This window comes from Pagrus major, chromosome 1, assembly GCF_040436345.1.
Source record: "Pagrus major chromosome 1, Pma_NU_1.0".
Lineage (NCBI taxonomy): Eukaryota > Metazoa > Chordata > Actinopteri > Spariformes > Sparidae > Pagrus > Pagrus major.
The window spans coordinates 28504645-28523370 of record NC_133215.1 but is presented as its reverse complement, the minus strand read 5'-3'; the positions used below and the strand labels follow the sequence as shown (position 1 = coordinate 28523370).

The 18726-nt window shown below is 40.3% G+C and overlaps 2 protein-coding genes across 4 annotated transcripts in view; one reads left to right on the top strand and one right to left on the bottom strand.

The window, feature by feature from the left end:
• grk4 (G protein-coupled receptor kinase 4) overlaps nt 1–3230 on the bottom strand; it is a 41442-nt gene extending 38212 nt beyond the window's left edge. Inside the window, exon 1 of one of the 2 annotated variants that reach the window (XM_073473464.1) lies at nt 2961–3230. In XM_073473464.1, the coding sequence (XP_073329565.1) occupies nt 2961–3012 (52 nt within the window). In that variant the 5' untranslated portion in view covers nt 3013–3230. The remainder of the gene's footprint in view (nt 1–2960) is intronic. The other variant, XM_073473473.1, reaches the window with a different exon arrangement.
• A 5438-nt stretch (nt 3231–8668) lies between these two features.
• Nucleotides 8669–18498, top strand: LOC141004819 (target of Myb1 membrane trafficking protein-like). 2 transcript variants are annotated; one of them, XM_073476496.1, is made up of 15 exons: nt 8669–8879; nt 10608–10692; nt 11138–11216; nt 11510–11659; nt 12695–12829; nt 12939–13088; nt 13623–13739; nt 15162–15295; nt 15398–15440; nt 15532–15652; nt 16119–16185; nt 17096–17171; nt 17300–17359; nt 17452–17491; nt 17598–18498. In XM_073476496.1, the coding sequence occupies exons 1-15, from the start codon at nt 8807–8809 to the stop codon at nt 17741–17743; spliced, it is 1476 nt and encodes a 491-aa protein (XP_073332597.1). In that variant the 5' UTR covers nt 8669–8806; the 3' UTR covers nt 17744–18498. The 2 variants fall into 2 exon arrangements, with proteins under 2 accessions (XP_073332597.1, XP_073332589.1); XM_073476488.1 differs by having other exon boundaries at nt 15529–15652.
• The last annotated feature ends 228 nt before the right edge of the window (nt 18499–18726 follow it).

The following is an 18726-nucleotide window of genomic DNA, read 5'->3' as shown; positions in this document are numbered from 1 at the left end:
AACTGCATTATGTACGACAAGTTCTCTGTGACTATCAGCTAATGTATGCACCAATATATTCTGTGATAAATACTGTACTAGCTGCCAACGAAGGCCCTCCAATATATCAGATTGTAAAATACTTGTACTTAAATACTGAATATGGGTGACAGTTGATGTGAAAAGAGTTTAGACTGTCAATAAAATTACTGATGAGATACTCGTGATGTTTTACTGTATAAGACCATGTGTTGTAAATAACTCTCTCAACGTAAACTGTTGGATGCATCTTCACTCTTTCCAAAACCATCTAAAATATTCTCACGGGAGCTGTAGCAATGACTTCCTCTGAAAGTAGAAGACGTTCACCTCATGCAACTGTCACCTCCCATAGTCTGAGCGGCCCTAAAGTCAAAGGGAAACATCTGAATTCTGTAAATGACGTTGGATTTCCTTTCCACACATTTGTACCGAATGTATATATACATTTTTACAGAGGCTGAGGCGGGAGCAGTGTCATCTCTACAACACCAAACCACTTCCCTTGACGTGTCATTTCAACTGAGGCAGACTGGACACACCCTGCCATAACACTTCTCACTCTGGCCACCCAGTTTCACATCAACAGGTGTGTGAAAGTTGAATAAAATGCCAAACGTAGCATCTTGTGACCACCTTCAAACATACAAATGTCGGATCTTATTGTTTTAAAGAGTCAGACCTGGAATGAAGAAAGCTCCATACTGGCAAATTAAACACAATTGTTTATGCATTATGTTCAGAATCTGCTTGTCAATTCCCGTCTCCACAGTCGGGTCAGAGAGTTACACAGCAACTGCTTTAATGTCTTGCTCAAGGACACATCAGCAGGGCAAACTCTTGCTGACTCAGTGGCTGCAGCTCATGGAGCTGGTGGACTGCCTTCCTGCACCCTGTCTGCTGCGTGCAGAGGCTTTGATACCATGCAGCATGAAGGTGATCGGGGGACGGGACTCCAGAACGAAAAGGCCGCCGACCTCTGATCCACGAGAGCCGTTTTTAAAAAGATGGGGTTCGCTCCACAGCCTGTGACACTGCCAGTGTTGTGACATACTGAAACACTTCTGACAGCTGCAAACACCCACCTCTGGAAAGGCTAATTGAAATCAAATTAGTCTCCCATGCACCTTAAGGGGATAAATTGGGAGCCATTAGCTGTTTTAATCTGTGTTAATTAGGCGCTAATTAACACCTTGAATGGTATAGCAGGGAGAAATATAACAAAACAAAAAAAATACTGACTGTATACTCAACATGTTTGACGTGATGAAGGAGTGTCCATACCATGTCAAAAATCCTGATGAAGACTGCAATTAAAAGTCTACTCATATGATGCCATTAATTGTATAAAACCTATTTGCTCTCACAAGTTATGAGACCAAAAATCTGGTTGGTTTTTGAATTTGATGAACAACTACAATGATTACAGAGTTATAAATTAGTTTTCTGCCAAATGACCCACTGGTAAATCAACAAATGTGCCACCAGTAGCCTATATCATGGACCACATATATAGACACGCCAGCCTCCTTTGGATGAAACACTGACAGGTACTGAGCCTGTAGATCCGATCAGTGTACAATAACCTCACGGGGGTAACTCACGGCAAAGCCAAGCACCATTTAACGGCAGGTAAAGGAAAGCCAGATGCCTCGTCAGGAGCAACTGCTGCTATGAAATGGATTCACCGCTGCTGTGAATAATCCATTTCACAGCAGTGTTGGCGTTTAGTCTTGAACTGAAACGCAGTCCGAATATAATGCAAACCATGAGCAGCTCGGGAAGGCCACTGCATACGCACACTGAACCGCGACCCCCCCGAGCCATCCATACGCACCGAGAGCGACTTTGCTGTCGAATAAAATGGATCAACTTGCACAACAACCTCCGAGGCCACAGGCCCTTTCTGCTGGTGTCCAATCCGATTGGACGAGAGAGAGAGAGAGAGAGAGAGAGAGAGAGAGAGAGAGAGAGAGAGAGAGAGAGAGAGAAAACACACAAGTGGAAATGGTTGAGCAGTAATAACACCTTTCTACCCTCCTCTGGCAGCTGATACAGTGTTGTACACCCACCCTGCGCCCACACACTGGCTACAAAGTAGCCTCTCTGCTCTGCCATCTCCTGGAAAACAGATGGATACTCGCCTCTTTGCCACCTCCAGGTGAGCTGCTGCGGGAGCCCACAGAGCAGCGTGCACACCCGGGGCTACAGCGCTTGGGCCGCCGGGGTACATGCTGGGCCTTCTTCCAGCCTCCCACTGCATCTAAACAGCTTCACTGTAATGTTATTCCTCCCTCCCAGCAGCTCCTAATAAACAGTCAAACGGCAATGCAGTGACAATTATCTGCGTCAAATAATACCACACGTTCGCTTTACATTCCTAATTGGTTTCTAAAACACACCGAAACCTACAATGACAGGTAAGACGATCGTGCTGAGCCCCAGAGCCCCACTGCGCAGCTATATTTTGCTCCACACTCAATATCATGTAACGTGAATACCATTAAATATTCGTTATGTCACAGTAAATTGTAATTATCCACTAAACCACTGGCGCTCGGTGTGTGAAAAAATTTGCTCGACAGCCTCTAATGCAACGCTGCCGTCTGAAAGCCGCGATGCTGCAAACACTCCCTGCGTTGTTCATCTGGAGCCCGCTGCTCGGGCCTTATGTTAACCTGCCCGGTGAATGTGTGTGTTGTTAGTGTACAAACAGCTGATTTCAACGGAATATGTTCGGCGTTTGCCCGGAGACAAAGCGCTGCGCAGGGATGGGAGACAGAGAGAAGGCAGAAAATCCCAAGGAGGACAGCCAGCCGAGAGCTCAGGCTCGTCCATGACCGAGTCATTGAGGTGGGAGAGAGAGAAAAATACATTTTAATTCCTTCTCATTTAATAATAAAAATAAAATAAAAATAAAAAATACATTCAGCTGTGCTTACCTTCCCTCGCCTTCAGGAGAACCGTGTTGGCCACGATATTTTCAATCTCCATTGTCAGAATGTGAATCCCGAGCAGTCGCGATACATTTCACTCAGCGGAAAAAGACGGTTTTTCTGATCAAACGTGCCGACGACGGTCAGGCTGCTGCACGCGCACAGGGCGAACGCGGCACTGGCGCATAGTAGGTGTTTAATAGTGGTCGTCGTTCCTCTCCATTGCAAGACGGGGTTTTTTTTTTCTTGTATCAAACCCTACCTACGGAGCTGTATGATTACGACGGGGCTTGTTAGCATTCACAGCCTGCCTCCCTTCCCTCTCTGCCTGCCTTCCTTCCTGCTTCGGCTCCCTCCTCCTCCTCCGCCTCCTCCTCCTCGCCCCTCCTCTGCACAACGAAGCAGCGAGAGTAGGAGGGATCAATTTACAACCAGCGCAACCACACACACATTCACACACAAGCGCATTCATACATACATGCATGTCATTTCCTCGGCTTAGTCTCCTGAAATTACGGACGGTTACGCCATTTATTGTGTGGCGGTGTCGGATTAAAAAACGTGCTTATGTGTGTGGTTTTCTACAAGTTTCCCCTCAGGCATGATATTCTCCCGAACCACAGGAAGAGAAAGCCCACTGGAAACATCTAGAAAAGAAAGAGAGATGTTTCCTTTAAATACTCATTCTCAAATTGCTCTATATCCACACATGAGTGGATGTACTAATAAGTAAACTTTTCCTCTCCATGATTTCCTGCTTTACAGCTGTTTCATGTGCTGCTGGCTCATGTGTTGTAAGGAAACATGAATGCCATTTGCCACAGAGGCCTGACAGAGCTCTCATTGTGTGAACAATGGTGTGGTGGTTTTAAGTTGTTGCATTATGCCAGGTCGCACAGCCTGGAGACAAGAGATAACGCATTGGTTTTTCTCATCTTCACAGCCACACTGTGACCCTCTGGGCTTTCTAATCTTGCTTTTGGATCAGGTGTGCCCACAGTGCTTTGACAAGAGCCTTGTGTCAGTCTGCAAGGAGAGGGTCTGGTGCCAGCTGAGATGATGTAGTTGTTGTTACTTTATGTGTAAAATTTGCTCTTGCAAAGGTTCGGAGATTAAATGCAGTAACTGAGAATAAATAAGTTTCACTTTGTTACAACGGTCATAAACGCATTATGAGCGAGGCCTGAGGGTGTCTGTGGACCAGGGAGCTGAGGACCTCTGAGGTCAAAGTTCAGCAACTTTCTTCTTTTTGCTGATTTTATTAGCACATAATGTGTAGAGTTACTTATCAATAAAAACAATCAATATCTTATACATGCTTGCTGTTGGATATGTGTTCTGTAAAATGAAATTAGAATTAAACAAATGACAAAGACTTTTTGTGAACAGGTGTGTGTGTGTCCTATGCCATGAAATCAATATTGGCAGCAGTTCTCACACCACCCTCAGTGATGGAATGTAACTAAGTACATCTACTTGAGTACTGTACTTAAATGCAATTTTGAGGTTCTTGAGGCAAATGTTGTACTTTTTACTCTTCATTTATTTGATAAGTGCAGTTACTAGTTGCTTTGCAGGTTCCATGCTGCATCAGAGTCAAATTGTTTATTGTGTGTGTTAATTAATAACTAATAAATCCAAATCTGTTTTCTACAATCAGATAAAAATAAATAAATATATATTGATTCTGATAATTAGAACAATGCTGAATATCAGATCCAATAACCGAACAGGCAGGTAATCAGGTGACCCATAGTTTAAAGTACCTACATACATACATGTATAATTTACTTTTAGTCCTACTTTTGATACTTGTGTCCATTCATTGCTTTATTTACTTAACTACATTTAATATCAGATACTTAAAGACTTTTATTCAAGCACTTTTTGTATGTATAGTTTAGACAAGCAGGTGCTATAACTCTGACTATAACTCCTCATTACATCATGGTCATTTCCAAAGAAAGAGACAGAGACCATATATCAACTTGACTGTAACTGTTTCACCACTTCAATATTACACCACTGTCTATGGTCTACCAGTACATGCTTTCTTCATTGTCATTGTGGGCGTGTTTGTCTGAAACAACAACAACAAAACCTTCCCACATTGCCAAATTGGTCTGGCCCAGTGACAGGACACTTACAGTCGGCCCAAACACAGCAGTAAGTTACAGTCCACAGGTGGTCCAGGTCTGGTAGCCAGAACACGGGCAACATTTGGCCTATGACATGGCATATCTCAGCCAACTGTATGACTGTAGTTGGTCTTGTTCAGGCCATATGTTGGACCAGAAAGACAAGAACAGAGACATCAACTTTAAAATGGACAGCTCTGTAGAGGTGTCACCAAACCAGCAGTCAAACACATCCAACAATCCTTCTACTGAATGATCGACTAAAGGACAGCTGGTCTTCTGGTTCTGGCTACCAGACCTGGATCACCTGTGGACTGTATTTCAGTGCTGTATTTGGGCTGAGTGTAAGTATTCTGTGTGGACCATCACTGGGCTGAACCAATTTTGTTCCATGTGTAGATAGTATCATAGATGATCTGACAACTGTAGAGTCAATGCTGCCACCTAGTGGTGATAATACATAAATACAAAAGAACATGACAAACATCAGTCCTACAGAAAGCCTTTATGTTCAAATCTTTTTGAAAGGTTTTGAAAAAAGTATCCTCATATGTAAGTATATAACAACAAGGATATATGTTTTATTTCATTAGCATACCGTTTGCATTAAATGTAGTTTTCAAGTCAGTCCTGTGTTGTGTAAATTAAACTATAACGTGTCACCATCACTAAACATGGTCAAGTGGAGCATAATGGTGGAATATAACTAAGTACATTTACTAGAATACTGTACTTAAGTACAAACTTGAAGTGCTTGTACTTTACTTGAAAGTTTTCTTTTAATGCCAGTAGAACTGAGGCAGGCAATTAATAACAATAATAATACTAATAATACTAATAATACATTTTGTTTGACTTCAACTGACAGAAAATCATTAACCAGCTGTTTTGATAATGGTTTCCTTGAAAAAAAAGTTTTGTCAGTTTGGACTAATGCTTGGACAAAACAAGCATTGTTAAGGTGGCACTTTGGGCTCTGGGTAATTGTGACAGCATTTCTCACATTTTTAAAAAAAATAAAAACATGCAGACTTCATCCATGCCATGTTACTATCAGCAGAATTCACTCTTTACAGCGATGTCAACAGATCCCTGATGTCGGTAAAGCTACACAGCTGTTATTTAGACTCAGTTTAGCCTTAATTTCCTATAATTTTTTTGACAATCAACTTTACATTTATTTTATCATTAGGTTAATTCAGGCACATTGTATCATATTGTATCATTTTCTTGACAGCTAAACATAGATTTACAGTATGTATCTCTAGTTCCAGTAAAATCCAAATACAGATACAAATACAGATTTTTTATGACATAAACAGATAGATGCAGATAGTAGCTTTGTGTTATGCCACCAATTACAACAGTAAAATGCTTAAACAATAATACATGAGTAATAATAACAACTCAGTTTTATGATATATATCATTAGATATACAGGATTAGTTATACAAGCAGCATTTTTCTGCATCGAGGTTTTTCTTTTTCCTTATGCTACTTAAGCACATTTTCTTGTCATCTCAAGTAAAAACAGGTTGATTTCATGTCAGTTCCCACACCCACTACATTTTGTGTGGGGAAATGTTATTCTGATTTTTTACGGAAAGCAGTGCTAGTGACAGATAACTGTTATGATATTTACTGTGGAGTCAGATTAAAATGGACAAGATGAAGATAAACAATCTTTATAGGACACTATGTCTCGAGAACATCAGAGAAACAGATACATGGTTGATGAGAAACAAACAAATGGGAAGCACTTTGTCAACAAGAGTCGTAAGACATAAGTAAGTAGCTTTTACTGAAATTGGGATTTCTAGTTTTCCTCTCTGTTGAGCTGCAGGCTACATTTAAGTCACCAGGTGGTGCTGGAGACATAAGAGTGTCTGACGAAACTAAACTAGACCTTCAATTCACCTACAATTCATTTAAGGTGGTGGTGGAATTCCAACATACTAACCACAGCAAATACCCCTCATATGCATATTAGTCATACTGACCTCTACTTCTGTGTGTACAGGGGCTGTTATTCTCACATTGATTCACAGAGAGGGTCTGTCCTGAAGCTATATGTGACCCAAAATACATAAATGTGTTAATAATTATCTGGAGTTTATCCTCCTCAAATTCACAGGGGAATTCAATTGAGATTAATGAGAATTAAAAGGATCAAAGTGTGTAAGTGTGTAAGATAATAAAATGGGTAATGTTTACAGACAGTGTGTTTCATGGCCCATATTAGGCCCATTAGGTTCTATTACTCAGGGTTGTTCTTTGTTCATAAAGGCAAATGCCTTTCATTATTTATCAATATCTTTTCCATATGTTCCCTGGCCCGCCAAGCTAAGCTAGAGATTTAAAGTTTTACAATTTAAAAATAATTCCACTGAGACACCCAGTTTCATCATCAATTTAACAAGAGGCATTTCTATTTTCTCTACTTTAAGAGGGAAATGTACTTTTTACTCCATTACATTTATCTGACACACAGGCATAGTAACTTTTCAGATCATAATTTCAAAGGTAAAATTGTGATCAGTTTATAGAATACACATTTACCTGACAGTGAATACATACATAATACATATATATATATATATATATATATATATATATATATATATATATATATATATATATATATATATATATATACATAATACATAATATACATATATATGTGTGTGTGTATATATATATATATATATATATATATATATATATATATGTATAATATACATAATACAGTCTTTATACATGCAAATTTTGAATGCAGGACTTCTAAGATATTTCTTTTCAGTGTGTGATTACCTCCTTTATTTAAAGGACCAGTAAGTAAGAATTGGCACCTTGTCGAAATAATTCTCAAAACAAATATGGAGCAGCGTATCACCTGAATAACCACTAACTGCTGCCTACTGTAGCTACCGTTAGCTAGTTAGCTCAGTTAGCTGTGCAGATAGCGGTCAGGGCTGAGAGCTTGGAGCACTGAGGGAGTGTTGGTGCTTATGTGGTTTACATGATGGCACATATCTTTGGACTAGCTGGAGCTAGCTGGTTAGCACGCTAACTTCAGATAGACGTCATAATGTAAAAACTGTTATTTCTTCTCATTCTGTTAATAATTGTAGTTCATTTTTGGGGGGCTGCACAATATGGTCAAAAAGTGATATTGTGATTATTTTTGACAGATATTGAACAATTCACAATTTCACTAAAACACTGTTTTGTGACACATTTTATGTTTATAGAATAACTGCAGTTCTTGCGATTTGGATATTGCACTCAGTCATATTGCAATTTTGATTATTTTGCGATTAATTGTACAGTCCTAATTTTTTTTAAGGTTGTTTTTTTTTTTGGTAAAAGTGGTAACCATCTTCCACCACTTGATGCTTGTGGTCCACTTAATGTAGGCTACCTGACTTGTCTCATGTTTAATGGGCTGGGAGCTGCAGCTGAACCACTTGGGTGTCTTTAGTTAAATATTAAAAAGTTTTTACTGTAATGCTGAGAATGTGATCAACCATCGTCTGTCTGCTCTGTTGATATCTGCTGTTTCCTGCCTCTGTGTGTTTTCACGTGACCTCTGGAGCCCGTGCGCCTCTGAGGCAGCGGCAGACACAGAAAGCTAAAGGAAACACCGCAGTTTTGAGCTCACTGTAGTTGACAATTTCTTTTAGCATAGAGAGGGAGCTTGTAATAATTTCGAGGATGTTTTCACTCGGGGAGAAGATGGAGTTTCTTATGGGTAACCCCTTTTCAACGCCCGTCGGTCAGAGAATCGGTAAGTCGCCGCTGCTTTTCAAACTATTTATGCTAGGGTTTGTTCGCCGTTTGATTCAGTTTGACATCATTTAATAGAAATAGTCAGTAACACGTTGCTGCATTTCATAACCGCACTACCCGGGATGTAAAACTACTTCACAGCACTTTTAATTTTGCTTTACTTTTTCTAAAATGTTCAATATTGAACTCCAAATTTGACAGAAACATAAAAAGAAGTCTGGGGCCAATGACGCGTCAGAGGCGGGACTTGGTCCTCTCCATCTTCCACGTGATTGGTTGTTGCAAGTAAAGCGACAACTCATCTGGCGAACTAAACAGGCAGTGAGTGTTAGCTCTCACTTCCTTAATCACTGATGTGTTGTTCGAGTTACAGTTTCACACCTTGTGCGTAAGCGTTATTTGTGCTCGTAAACGAGCCGATGTCATGTTGCACAACTCATAAGGCAGCTGCATTTCCTCACAATGGCTGCAGTTCACCACTCTTAATACTGTAAAGCCAACACATCCAACAAAAAAGGCTTGAGGCCAGCTGCTGATGCCTGGAAAAGATGTGTAATAATCAGGACAGTCATAAGTATTGAGAAAATGTCCCACACCCATCTCAAAGCCTTCCTTCCTCTTATCTCATCCACTCACTTTCTCACACATTAAATGTCAGAGAGGCTTCAGCCACTTCTGAGGCGGATGAGAACAGAAGCAGCTGACAGTCACATGAAGTGGTGGGAGATGGGGAGGGAGGGAGGGAGGGAGGAAAAGAAGGGGATTGAGAGAGGCAGTGGTGAGGGTTTGGCGATGTGTGTATGTGGGGGGTGTTGGTGGAAAGGAATGAAGGGGATTTAGAGACTTATGATGAGGAGGCCGTGAGTGCTGGAGTGCAAAGAAAGCTGGCTTTGATTGCTAAATAGTTTGGAGGGAAATACATGTTGGAGCAAAAAACCCATTTTCTCAATCAGCTTAATGCTGTAAACAATGAGTTTCTATAGAGACACCGTCACCTGGAGGATACCACTTACCTCACACTGCTCTCTTCTGGCTGGTTTGAAGTGTAGTGAGGCCTTGTTTGATAAAGGTGATGGCAGGTTATTCCACCAGCCAATCACAAGTGTTATCTGCTGACATTATGGGTGTGTGCCTTTTTCAGGTGAATCCAATCCAACTGCATCCACACTGTCCTCAAGTAGCTATTCAATCATTAAAGGGGCACATTTTTAACAGCCTGCCTTAAGCCTTTTAGTAACGGATCAACTCTACAGTTCCCTCAGCTCTTCGCCGCATTTTAGCATCTTTTAGCTCATTGTTTTGATTCACGGTCACTTATTTAATGTATGTCATTTTTGGCTGCCCCAGAATATGCTATTTTCTTGTGAACATGGTAAAGCATTTAGCAGCTAAACATTCAAATAGTTTTCCTAGGAGTGAGACCAAGCCAGAGCCAAAAGAGTAAATAAAGACTTTAAATTTGTCTGATGCTCCATGTTGGCTGGAGGCGTGAACAGGCAACGGTTTGCTAACGTGTTCGACACAACAACTATATAAGATGGAAATGTGTTAATTACAGCTTATTGCTCTTCCCCGAAGAGCAAAATCAATTGTGTTTGACTGACTAAGGATGTTTTTGTGACTTCATGCAGAAATTAGAGTGGAAAACAGTCTTAGAAATGTATCTATTCCCATATCAGCTTTACTGTATAACTGAAACTTCACCTGCTTCCTTTTCTGTTGGCAGAGCGAGCGACCAGCGGCGGTCTGCAGTCAGAAGACTGGGGGCTCAACATGGAGATATGTGACATCATCAATGAGACAGATGAGGGGTAGGGTGTCTGTTTAAATAGTCAACTGTGCTGTATGTTGGCCTCCATGTTTTATTTTTGTATTTCTTTTCACTGTGTCACTTCCTTGGTTTTGTTGTTTTGTTTTCTCATTTCCATGCAACTGGTTGCATGCGACTGAATGACCTACTTATCTTAATTGGATGTGCAGTGTGTGGTTTGTAAATCTATGAGGAATGTCACCGCATGCCTCAAATGCAGTTTGTAGTAGTTCAATGTACAGTATATTGTGAAAAGCTGAAAAGGTCTTTATAGTAACTCACATGAGCCATAAATGAAATCTTGACTGAACTACCTTCATTAATGCTTCTGCATCTCTTTTCTTTTTAAAAAAATAAATGATCATTGCTTGTTTTCATGTTTAAATATCAAGATGGACAAACAAGCTAACTGATCATGTGATGCAAATGTGTTTTTGTATTTCCAGGCCCAGAGATTCAGTCAAAGCTATTAAGAAGAGAATCGTAGGAAACAAGAACTTCAGAGAGATCATGTTGGCTCTCACTGTGAGTAATCATCTGTAGGAGATTGTATGTAATAGTTGTTTTCATTCTTTCATGAGTTGAGGATTGTTGGGTGTGAGAGTGAAATGTGAAGGCCAGAATGACCCTTGTCCCGATTGGCTGTTGGCCTAGAGGAGATGGTTTTCATTGTGTATGCTTACGCAAGTGGCTAAACCAACATTTGTATGGAGACAGCATAAGGAATAAAAAAGCATTTTTTTGGAGCAACTTGCATCACAGGCATTCAATCACATTTGCACCTTTTTCATACTGTGGACCATCTCACTGTCTCACAGGTTCTTGAGGCCTGTGTGAAGAACTGTGGCCATCGCTTCCACGTTCTGGTGGCGTCGCAGGAGTTTGTTGAAGGAGTTTTGGTTCGTTCCATTCTGCCCAAAAACAATCCCCCCACTGCCCTTCATGACAGGGTGCTCAGCCTCATACAGGTATGTGCTGCAAATAAGTATCTACGTTTTCGATTACTCAATCTCAGAATCCATTGCCTGTCGTCTGACAGCGATTTAGCCTCTGGGGTCAACGGCCAATGTGTAATCTGGATAATGTATAACAGATTTACAGCCCTAGACTTCCTCTGGCATGTGCAGGTCATTGTTTACAAACCAATTAGTATAACTTCAGACATGAGACAACATTTGGGCTAATCTCTATAAACAGATTTCTGCATCTGAATGCAAACACGTTTTTTTTAAAAAAGCTAATGAAAAGCTCAATCTATGTCAGATAGATAGGGTTAGAAAGCTAATCGGTTCCAAGATTGGATTTTTCCTAACACAGTAAGTTCTGCCTCTTTTGCTCTCCACCAGGCTGTTTACCTGCATGCAACCAAAGCCTGCCTAATGTGATTGGCCAATACTACTTGGACTCTAAATAGAAACCAGAACCCATCTGATACCAAAATCTTGTCCCTTTCAGATTTTACTTTTATATACAAATATACCTGATTATAGATATTATCAATTAATCTGCTGGTTATTTTCTTAAATAATTAATTAATCATCAACCCATCATATTTTACCAAAACCAAAGAGGATGTCCAATTGCTTGTTTTGTCTGACCAATACATTTTGGCCTTTTTGCACTGAATTCTATTTTTATTTTATTGGGATTCTTTCTTCTTATTCTTATGTCATTGGGATTCTTTCTTCTTATTCTTATGTCATTGGGATTCTTATACAGGTGTATGGTGAGAGACTTCAGTGGTGTATTGACATCCTATGACTTTTAAAGTTTACTCAAGTTGGACTCTATTATGGCTACAGACTCATTCAATAGTGTTATCTTTAGACTTCTTTGTGATTTAAATACCTTGCAGGAACAATAACATTGGAGTCAGGCATGTGGCTTTTCTGGTCGTCTTGTTCTTTTCACATGTAATCTTTGTTTTGGCCTGTGCAATGTGTTACAAAACACTGTTTTCTGAATAAGTCATTCTCATCATATGTTCCTTCTCCCGCACACAGTCATGGGCTGATGCATTTCGTAGCTCTCCCTCTCTGTCGGGGGTGGTGTACGTATATGACGACCTGAGGAGACGAGGTCTGGAGTTCCCCATGACAGACCTGGATGCTCTGTCCCCCATCCACACTCCAAATAGGGTGAGACCGTCTACAAAGTGAAAGTAACACGCCATATAAAATGCACGTGTAAATATCTACCTCTACACTGTACTTCTGTGACAGATGTCACTGCTGTTTTTTCTTGTAGAGTATTCCCGAAAACGGGACTCCTGAGGCGACCCCTGTTGTCACTCCCACACAACAGTCACAACCACAAGCTCCCGCCAGTGTTCCCACTGAGAATACTTCACCTCCAGTCCCATCCAGTGAGGGACCAGCCTCCCTCTCTGCAGAACAGGTAACACTGCCTAAAAACCCATGACTGCATAGAGCTGTTAAAAAAAGCAAGGACTGAATGATATGGATGTTTCAAAGTTAGTGATATTTGTAGACTCCAGTGTCAAAACCCCTAATTACCATTCAGTGCTGAAAAACAATAAAATGCAAAAAGGTCAGAGGTCTTTAATAGTTTTATAGCCAATTCAAAGTGGTTTACAGAGTCATTGAAATACTGTAAAGGTAAAAGATTTACAATTTAAGTACAGACAAAAGATACAAAGGATAAACAGGTAAACTAGTACAGTTCAAATAAGGTGAAATAAGGAGATAAAGTAACACAACATCATTAATGTTATAAGTTCTAACTGTGACCTGTGGCAACGGTACTGCAGGAGTTCGAGGCTATGTCTGCATCGTCATACAGAATTACAGCAATGTATCACACGCACTAAAATGTGAAGCGGTTAGCAACAAAATTACTAAGAATAAAGTTCATTGTGTTGTGGTTTTATCAACTGCTTTTGATTTTGTAACAAATGTATCTCTAATCCAGGAACAGAAGCTACGTAGCGAGCTGGCGCTGGTGAAGGGAAATCTCACTGTGATGTCAGAAATGCTGAACGAGCTAACACCTGGACAGAGCCAGCAAGATGATACAGAGCTGCTACAGGTGTGTATGTTGTGTGTGCGTGTGTGTGTGTGTGTGTGTATGTAGACATGTATTTCTCCTGTTGTGGGGACATAAATCTGTTTATACAGCACATTGTGGGGACTTTCCTTTCTTTTTGGGGACAAAACACCCACAAAAAAGTTCCCATTAGTTAAATCCTTATATTTTAGGGTAAAGACTTAGATGAAGGGTAAGGACTGTCGATATAAATGTCATTGGGGGCCTATTCCCAAGAATCCTTCTGCTATCTGCGTGTACTATTTTCATCCCCATTGCTACATGAAACAACAACAACAGTCTCTGAGCTAGCAACCTGCACGCTGAAACTGGCAAGTTACTCTAACATTAACCTGTAACTAACAGTAAACACACGTGCAAACCAAGAATCCCCAACACTATTTTGCAGGGGCACGGTCGCTGCATCCTGGGTTAAATGCCCAAGACGATTGTGATTGGTTTAAGGACATCCAAACAAGCCAGAGTGTTTTTTTCCCCTGTACCAGAATGAGTAGTGGTGCAGCCCAACCTTTATCCAGTGCTGACACAGTGCTGTGGCAATGGGTCTGGCTATGCAAGATGAGGCATATAGTGGTTACGGTTAGGTTAAGCCTCCGGGAATTGAATGTAACAGTGGATATCCTTGAACATTAAGTGTGACTCAAGTGAAAAAACAAAAATAAAAAAAAGGGTCTAACTCATCAGCTCAGTTTTTTCAGGTGTTATTGTGTGTGTATGTGTGCGTGTGTGTGTGTGCGTGTGTGTGTGTGTGTGTGTGCGTGCATTTTCTACAATTGTCTTTTGTGATTATCAAAGTCATAAAGCAATCGTGTCATCACCCCATCATTTTCAAAATTATTTAAAATAATTACTTGTGAGAAGTTGCACCACATCTGTCTGATCCCATCTTGTTTTTGTGAGTGTTTTATTCTGATTTTGCATTCTTTTATGGTCATACATGGCAAGTCAAAAGTATGGAAATATATCACCACTGACCTCTGTGCCTTGTTGGAAATGTTGGGAGATGAGACTTTATATTTAACTGTATCGGCTACATTGGTAACGTATGTTGATTGATTTTGAAAGCTTGCTATATGCGCTGTGCATAATGTTCAGTGATGTTAATTCATCTCACATGGATATAAATGTTACAGAAGAGGCAGAGATGCCTGTATGACTTCACTGTACTGCGTGTACTCAAAGCAAGTTCAGGTATCCTGTTGTCGTCAAGGAAATTCTGTGAAATGAAGGAAACCAGTGATTGACATAAAAGTAGATGAAGCACCATACCAAGATTTTGGTATACCAAAAAAGTAAATTAACATTTGATAATGAAATAATTCTTGGTTACTCTCAATTTTCCTTTCATCCGTGTCATTAGTGATGAGAATGAATTAATCTCTTTCTCCTCGTGTGTCCAAGCAGCAGCTGTACTCGGTGTGTAAGAGCATGCAGACTCGAGTGGTGGAGCTCATCCCCCAACTGATAGATGAAGGGTTTATTGAGGAGCTGCTCGTGGTCAACGATGACCTCAACAATTCCTTCATTCGCTATGAGAGGTGTGCTGAAGCCCACCTCTGTGTTCTGGATAAAGTTCATAAGAAAATTTTATTTTTCAGTGTGTGGTAATTAATATTCATTGTGTTGTAACTGTGTTTTAGGTTTGACAGACTGAACAAGGCACAAACGACAAATACTCCGCAGGTAAGAACGATCTTGAGTACTGTGTGGGTCAGGAAACTGTGAGGTGCAAAGGTTATTTATCTTCACTAATTATTTATTCTTACTCCAGCAGAGTTCAAGCCTCATCAACCTCAGCCCCGAGCCTTCAACTCTCAGTCAACCTGCTGTCATCACAGCAACCAGCCAACCAGCAGTCAGCGCCTGGGCCAATCAACAGCCAGCTCCCAACCACAGTGAGTGAACTTTGTATAACTTCTGCATCATATCTGCACTGTGTTGAAACACCAAATCCACACGTATGACATGCTTAAAACGGAAGTGTTGTTTTTGTGATTTTGTATTTGCGGCAGAAAAAAGGATGTTGTGGGTGGACAGCACATGGGCAGGAAATGATTAAAAAAAACAGGGGGTTCAGAATAGGAAACATTACCAAGTGAGGAAATTCCCCAAAATGCACGTTAAGAACACTGGATCATGTGGAGATTAATGTGATTAATAATCTGCTGGTAAAAATAAATAAGACGCGGTTTCCATAAATCACAAGTAATGACATTTTGGTATGAAAACAGAAAAGTAGTATTTTGTTGATGATTGTGGTTTTATAACCAATTTGGGATGCCACAGGAATTTAGACATCAAGATGAGATAACTTGTTTTTCATTCAGTTGTGACTCAGTGAGTTAACCCTCTGTCTTGCAGAGGAGGAGGAGGAGTTTGACATGTTTGCCCAGACGAGAGGCAGCTCCCTGGCTGACCAGAGGAAAAGGTGAGATGATGATCTTAGAAAATGTGTTGTTGTGTGTGCGGCACTGACTCGAAGCAGTAAAAGTGCCTCGTCACTTGTGGGGACTTTATCCTGCTGTAGTAGCCCTAGGGCAAGCTGTAACTGGTTTAGATGAATTTGGTGAAATGAATTTAGAATCTGAGTGGCAATCCTCAAGTTACTTTTGTTATAGTTTCATTTTGGCCTAATGTGCATGAAACTCTGATGGTCAAATAAGTCAAAAAACACACACAAAAAAAGATCTTTAAGAGAAAGTTCAGCTGCTCGTCCCTCTGCACATCTGCTATAATTGAATATCTATAGTTAACAGTTTATACACGCTTCATCTTCATTAAACTATGTCTCTGTGTGCTCTGTGAGAGCTGGAAATAAAGCTTTCACTTAGTGAAGTTTTCACGTATCATAATCAAAAGCAGGATCAGTGATTCTCCCGTTACATTTTTTCTCTCTACCCTCTCTTGTACAAAAACAACACTTGCAGCAAAACCCCATCAGGATTATAATTTCTAATCTTGGTGGATTTTCACAGGTCCAGAAACTCAGACTGTTGTTGTAAAGTAACCTCTTGTCTAAGGTTATTCAGTCATTATTTAAATATGACTGAATAACCTCAGAGCGGTACATAAAAAAAAAAGCCATTTATATCACATTTGATACCACTACTTCTTTTTAAAGACAAATTTGAAAATGTAAATGCGATTTGTCAGGGCATAAAACCAGCATCAACCTGATACCACGTGATAGTCTAACAAAAGCATAAAAATAAGTGCTGGGGGAAAAAATGTTGTAATTGAAAATTGAAATGAATTGTCACTTTAAAAATCAAAAATCAACTTCAGTGGATGATTTGGAGAATCATGGCACCCCTAGTTAAAATACATCCTATTTCCAGTGTCAGGTATGAGGACCCAGGAGCCGTGGAGGGCCTTGCTGGAGCTCTGGATACGAGGTTGCAGGTCACAGGAGGGGTATGTCTATCACACCAACTATATCTGATGCAAAATATGCCCTGTGAAATTAGAAGTTGTTTGCTGGTTTTGTAAATATAACTAAAACACTGTCACCTTTTCCCGCTCTTGATTTGTTTTCCCCTTAGATGCCACCATCGAAAAACTCTCTGCAGAACAATATTGACAAATGGTTATCTTGTGATATGGTAAGAGGACTCATGTCTCTCTACATATGATGTTCTTTGAGGTAAAAACTATTTTGTAGTAAGTTTTGTTTTTACTGTATTTGGAAATGTAGGAAGAGCAGTCTTCAGTTAGTGAGGGAGTGTCCAGTGAAGGTATGTTCTTCTCTCATTGCTGCCATTTTACTGTAAAAAATAGTTGTTCATACTTCTTGGTGAGCTCCTTGTTGTTCTGACTACTACTGCCACCTGCCTCTTTCAGAGTTCGATAAGTTTCTGGAAGATCGGGCAAAGGCGGCAGACCACAGCAGCGGGCCGGTTCGCAGCGCGCAACCCTCCGCATCCAGACCGCCGGCTCAATCTACCCGACAACAGGACAAATCACATGACCAGCTTTTTTCACTTTGAGTTTTTGGACAAACAAGAAATACGTGGATGTAAAGTTCAATATACACATGTCATCACATCACATTAAAATATGCCTACAATCTCTCACATGCTGTGCCAAGTCAGGTGTTCTCTGAAAGCACACACACACAGGAACACCTGACACTACAGAGCTGCTGTCTAATCAACTCATTGCATAACTGCTGTATATCTTAGTTAATTCTGCTGTTTGTTATCTTTATGTAAGTATAAGCAACTTTCTGTGACTATATTTATGACCTGTATTACTATAATGTTGATATAAGCAAAAACTTAAATGAGAACAAGACGTTTACAGTTCGGTATAATGTTAAAAATGTATTTGATATTACGCCTTAATGTGCCTTTGACCCAAGAGAGCTGATTTTGTGTAGATGAGAATAAATGCTGCATTGTCCTACAAACATGCTGCATCCGTCCCCTTTTTTAAATATTGTGCGCTGTGTCATTATCTAAGCTACCATGACAGGACTTACCCGGAAATTTGTTTTATAACTGATCTAAGTGCAGTCTTTGTATGGAGTATGTTGTGTCTGAGGTCTCTGAAACGGCTCAACCAAATCGAGGTCAAATGATACTTAATTCTTGTTTCATGCTTTCTGTACAGCAACTTTTTCTTTTCATGCCGATACCTCCGTGATGACAGCTCAGTTCCTGTCTTAACTTGAATTTAGCACACATGGGAATCTGTTAAAATTCTAGTAATTCCGATAATAAAAACACGAGAGCAAACTTAAGCTTCTCAGAAATGTCTTGTGTGTTTGCATTGAAGTTCGCCAAAACATCTGAGCCTTGAATAAGAAGCCAGAGCTCAGGTGTGCTCTGGCCATACTCAATAATATGCCTACTGTTTGTGTGATAAGGCAGTAATTTCAGTATGTTATTGATTAAGAGCTCAAGGATGTCTGGAGTTGGGAACACTGAGTCCCTGAAGCACCCAGAGGAGGACTGAACAGTCGAAAAGG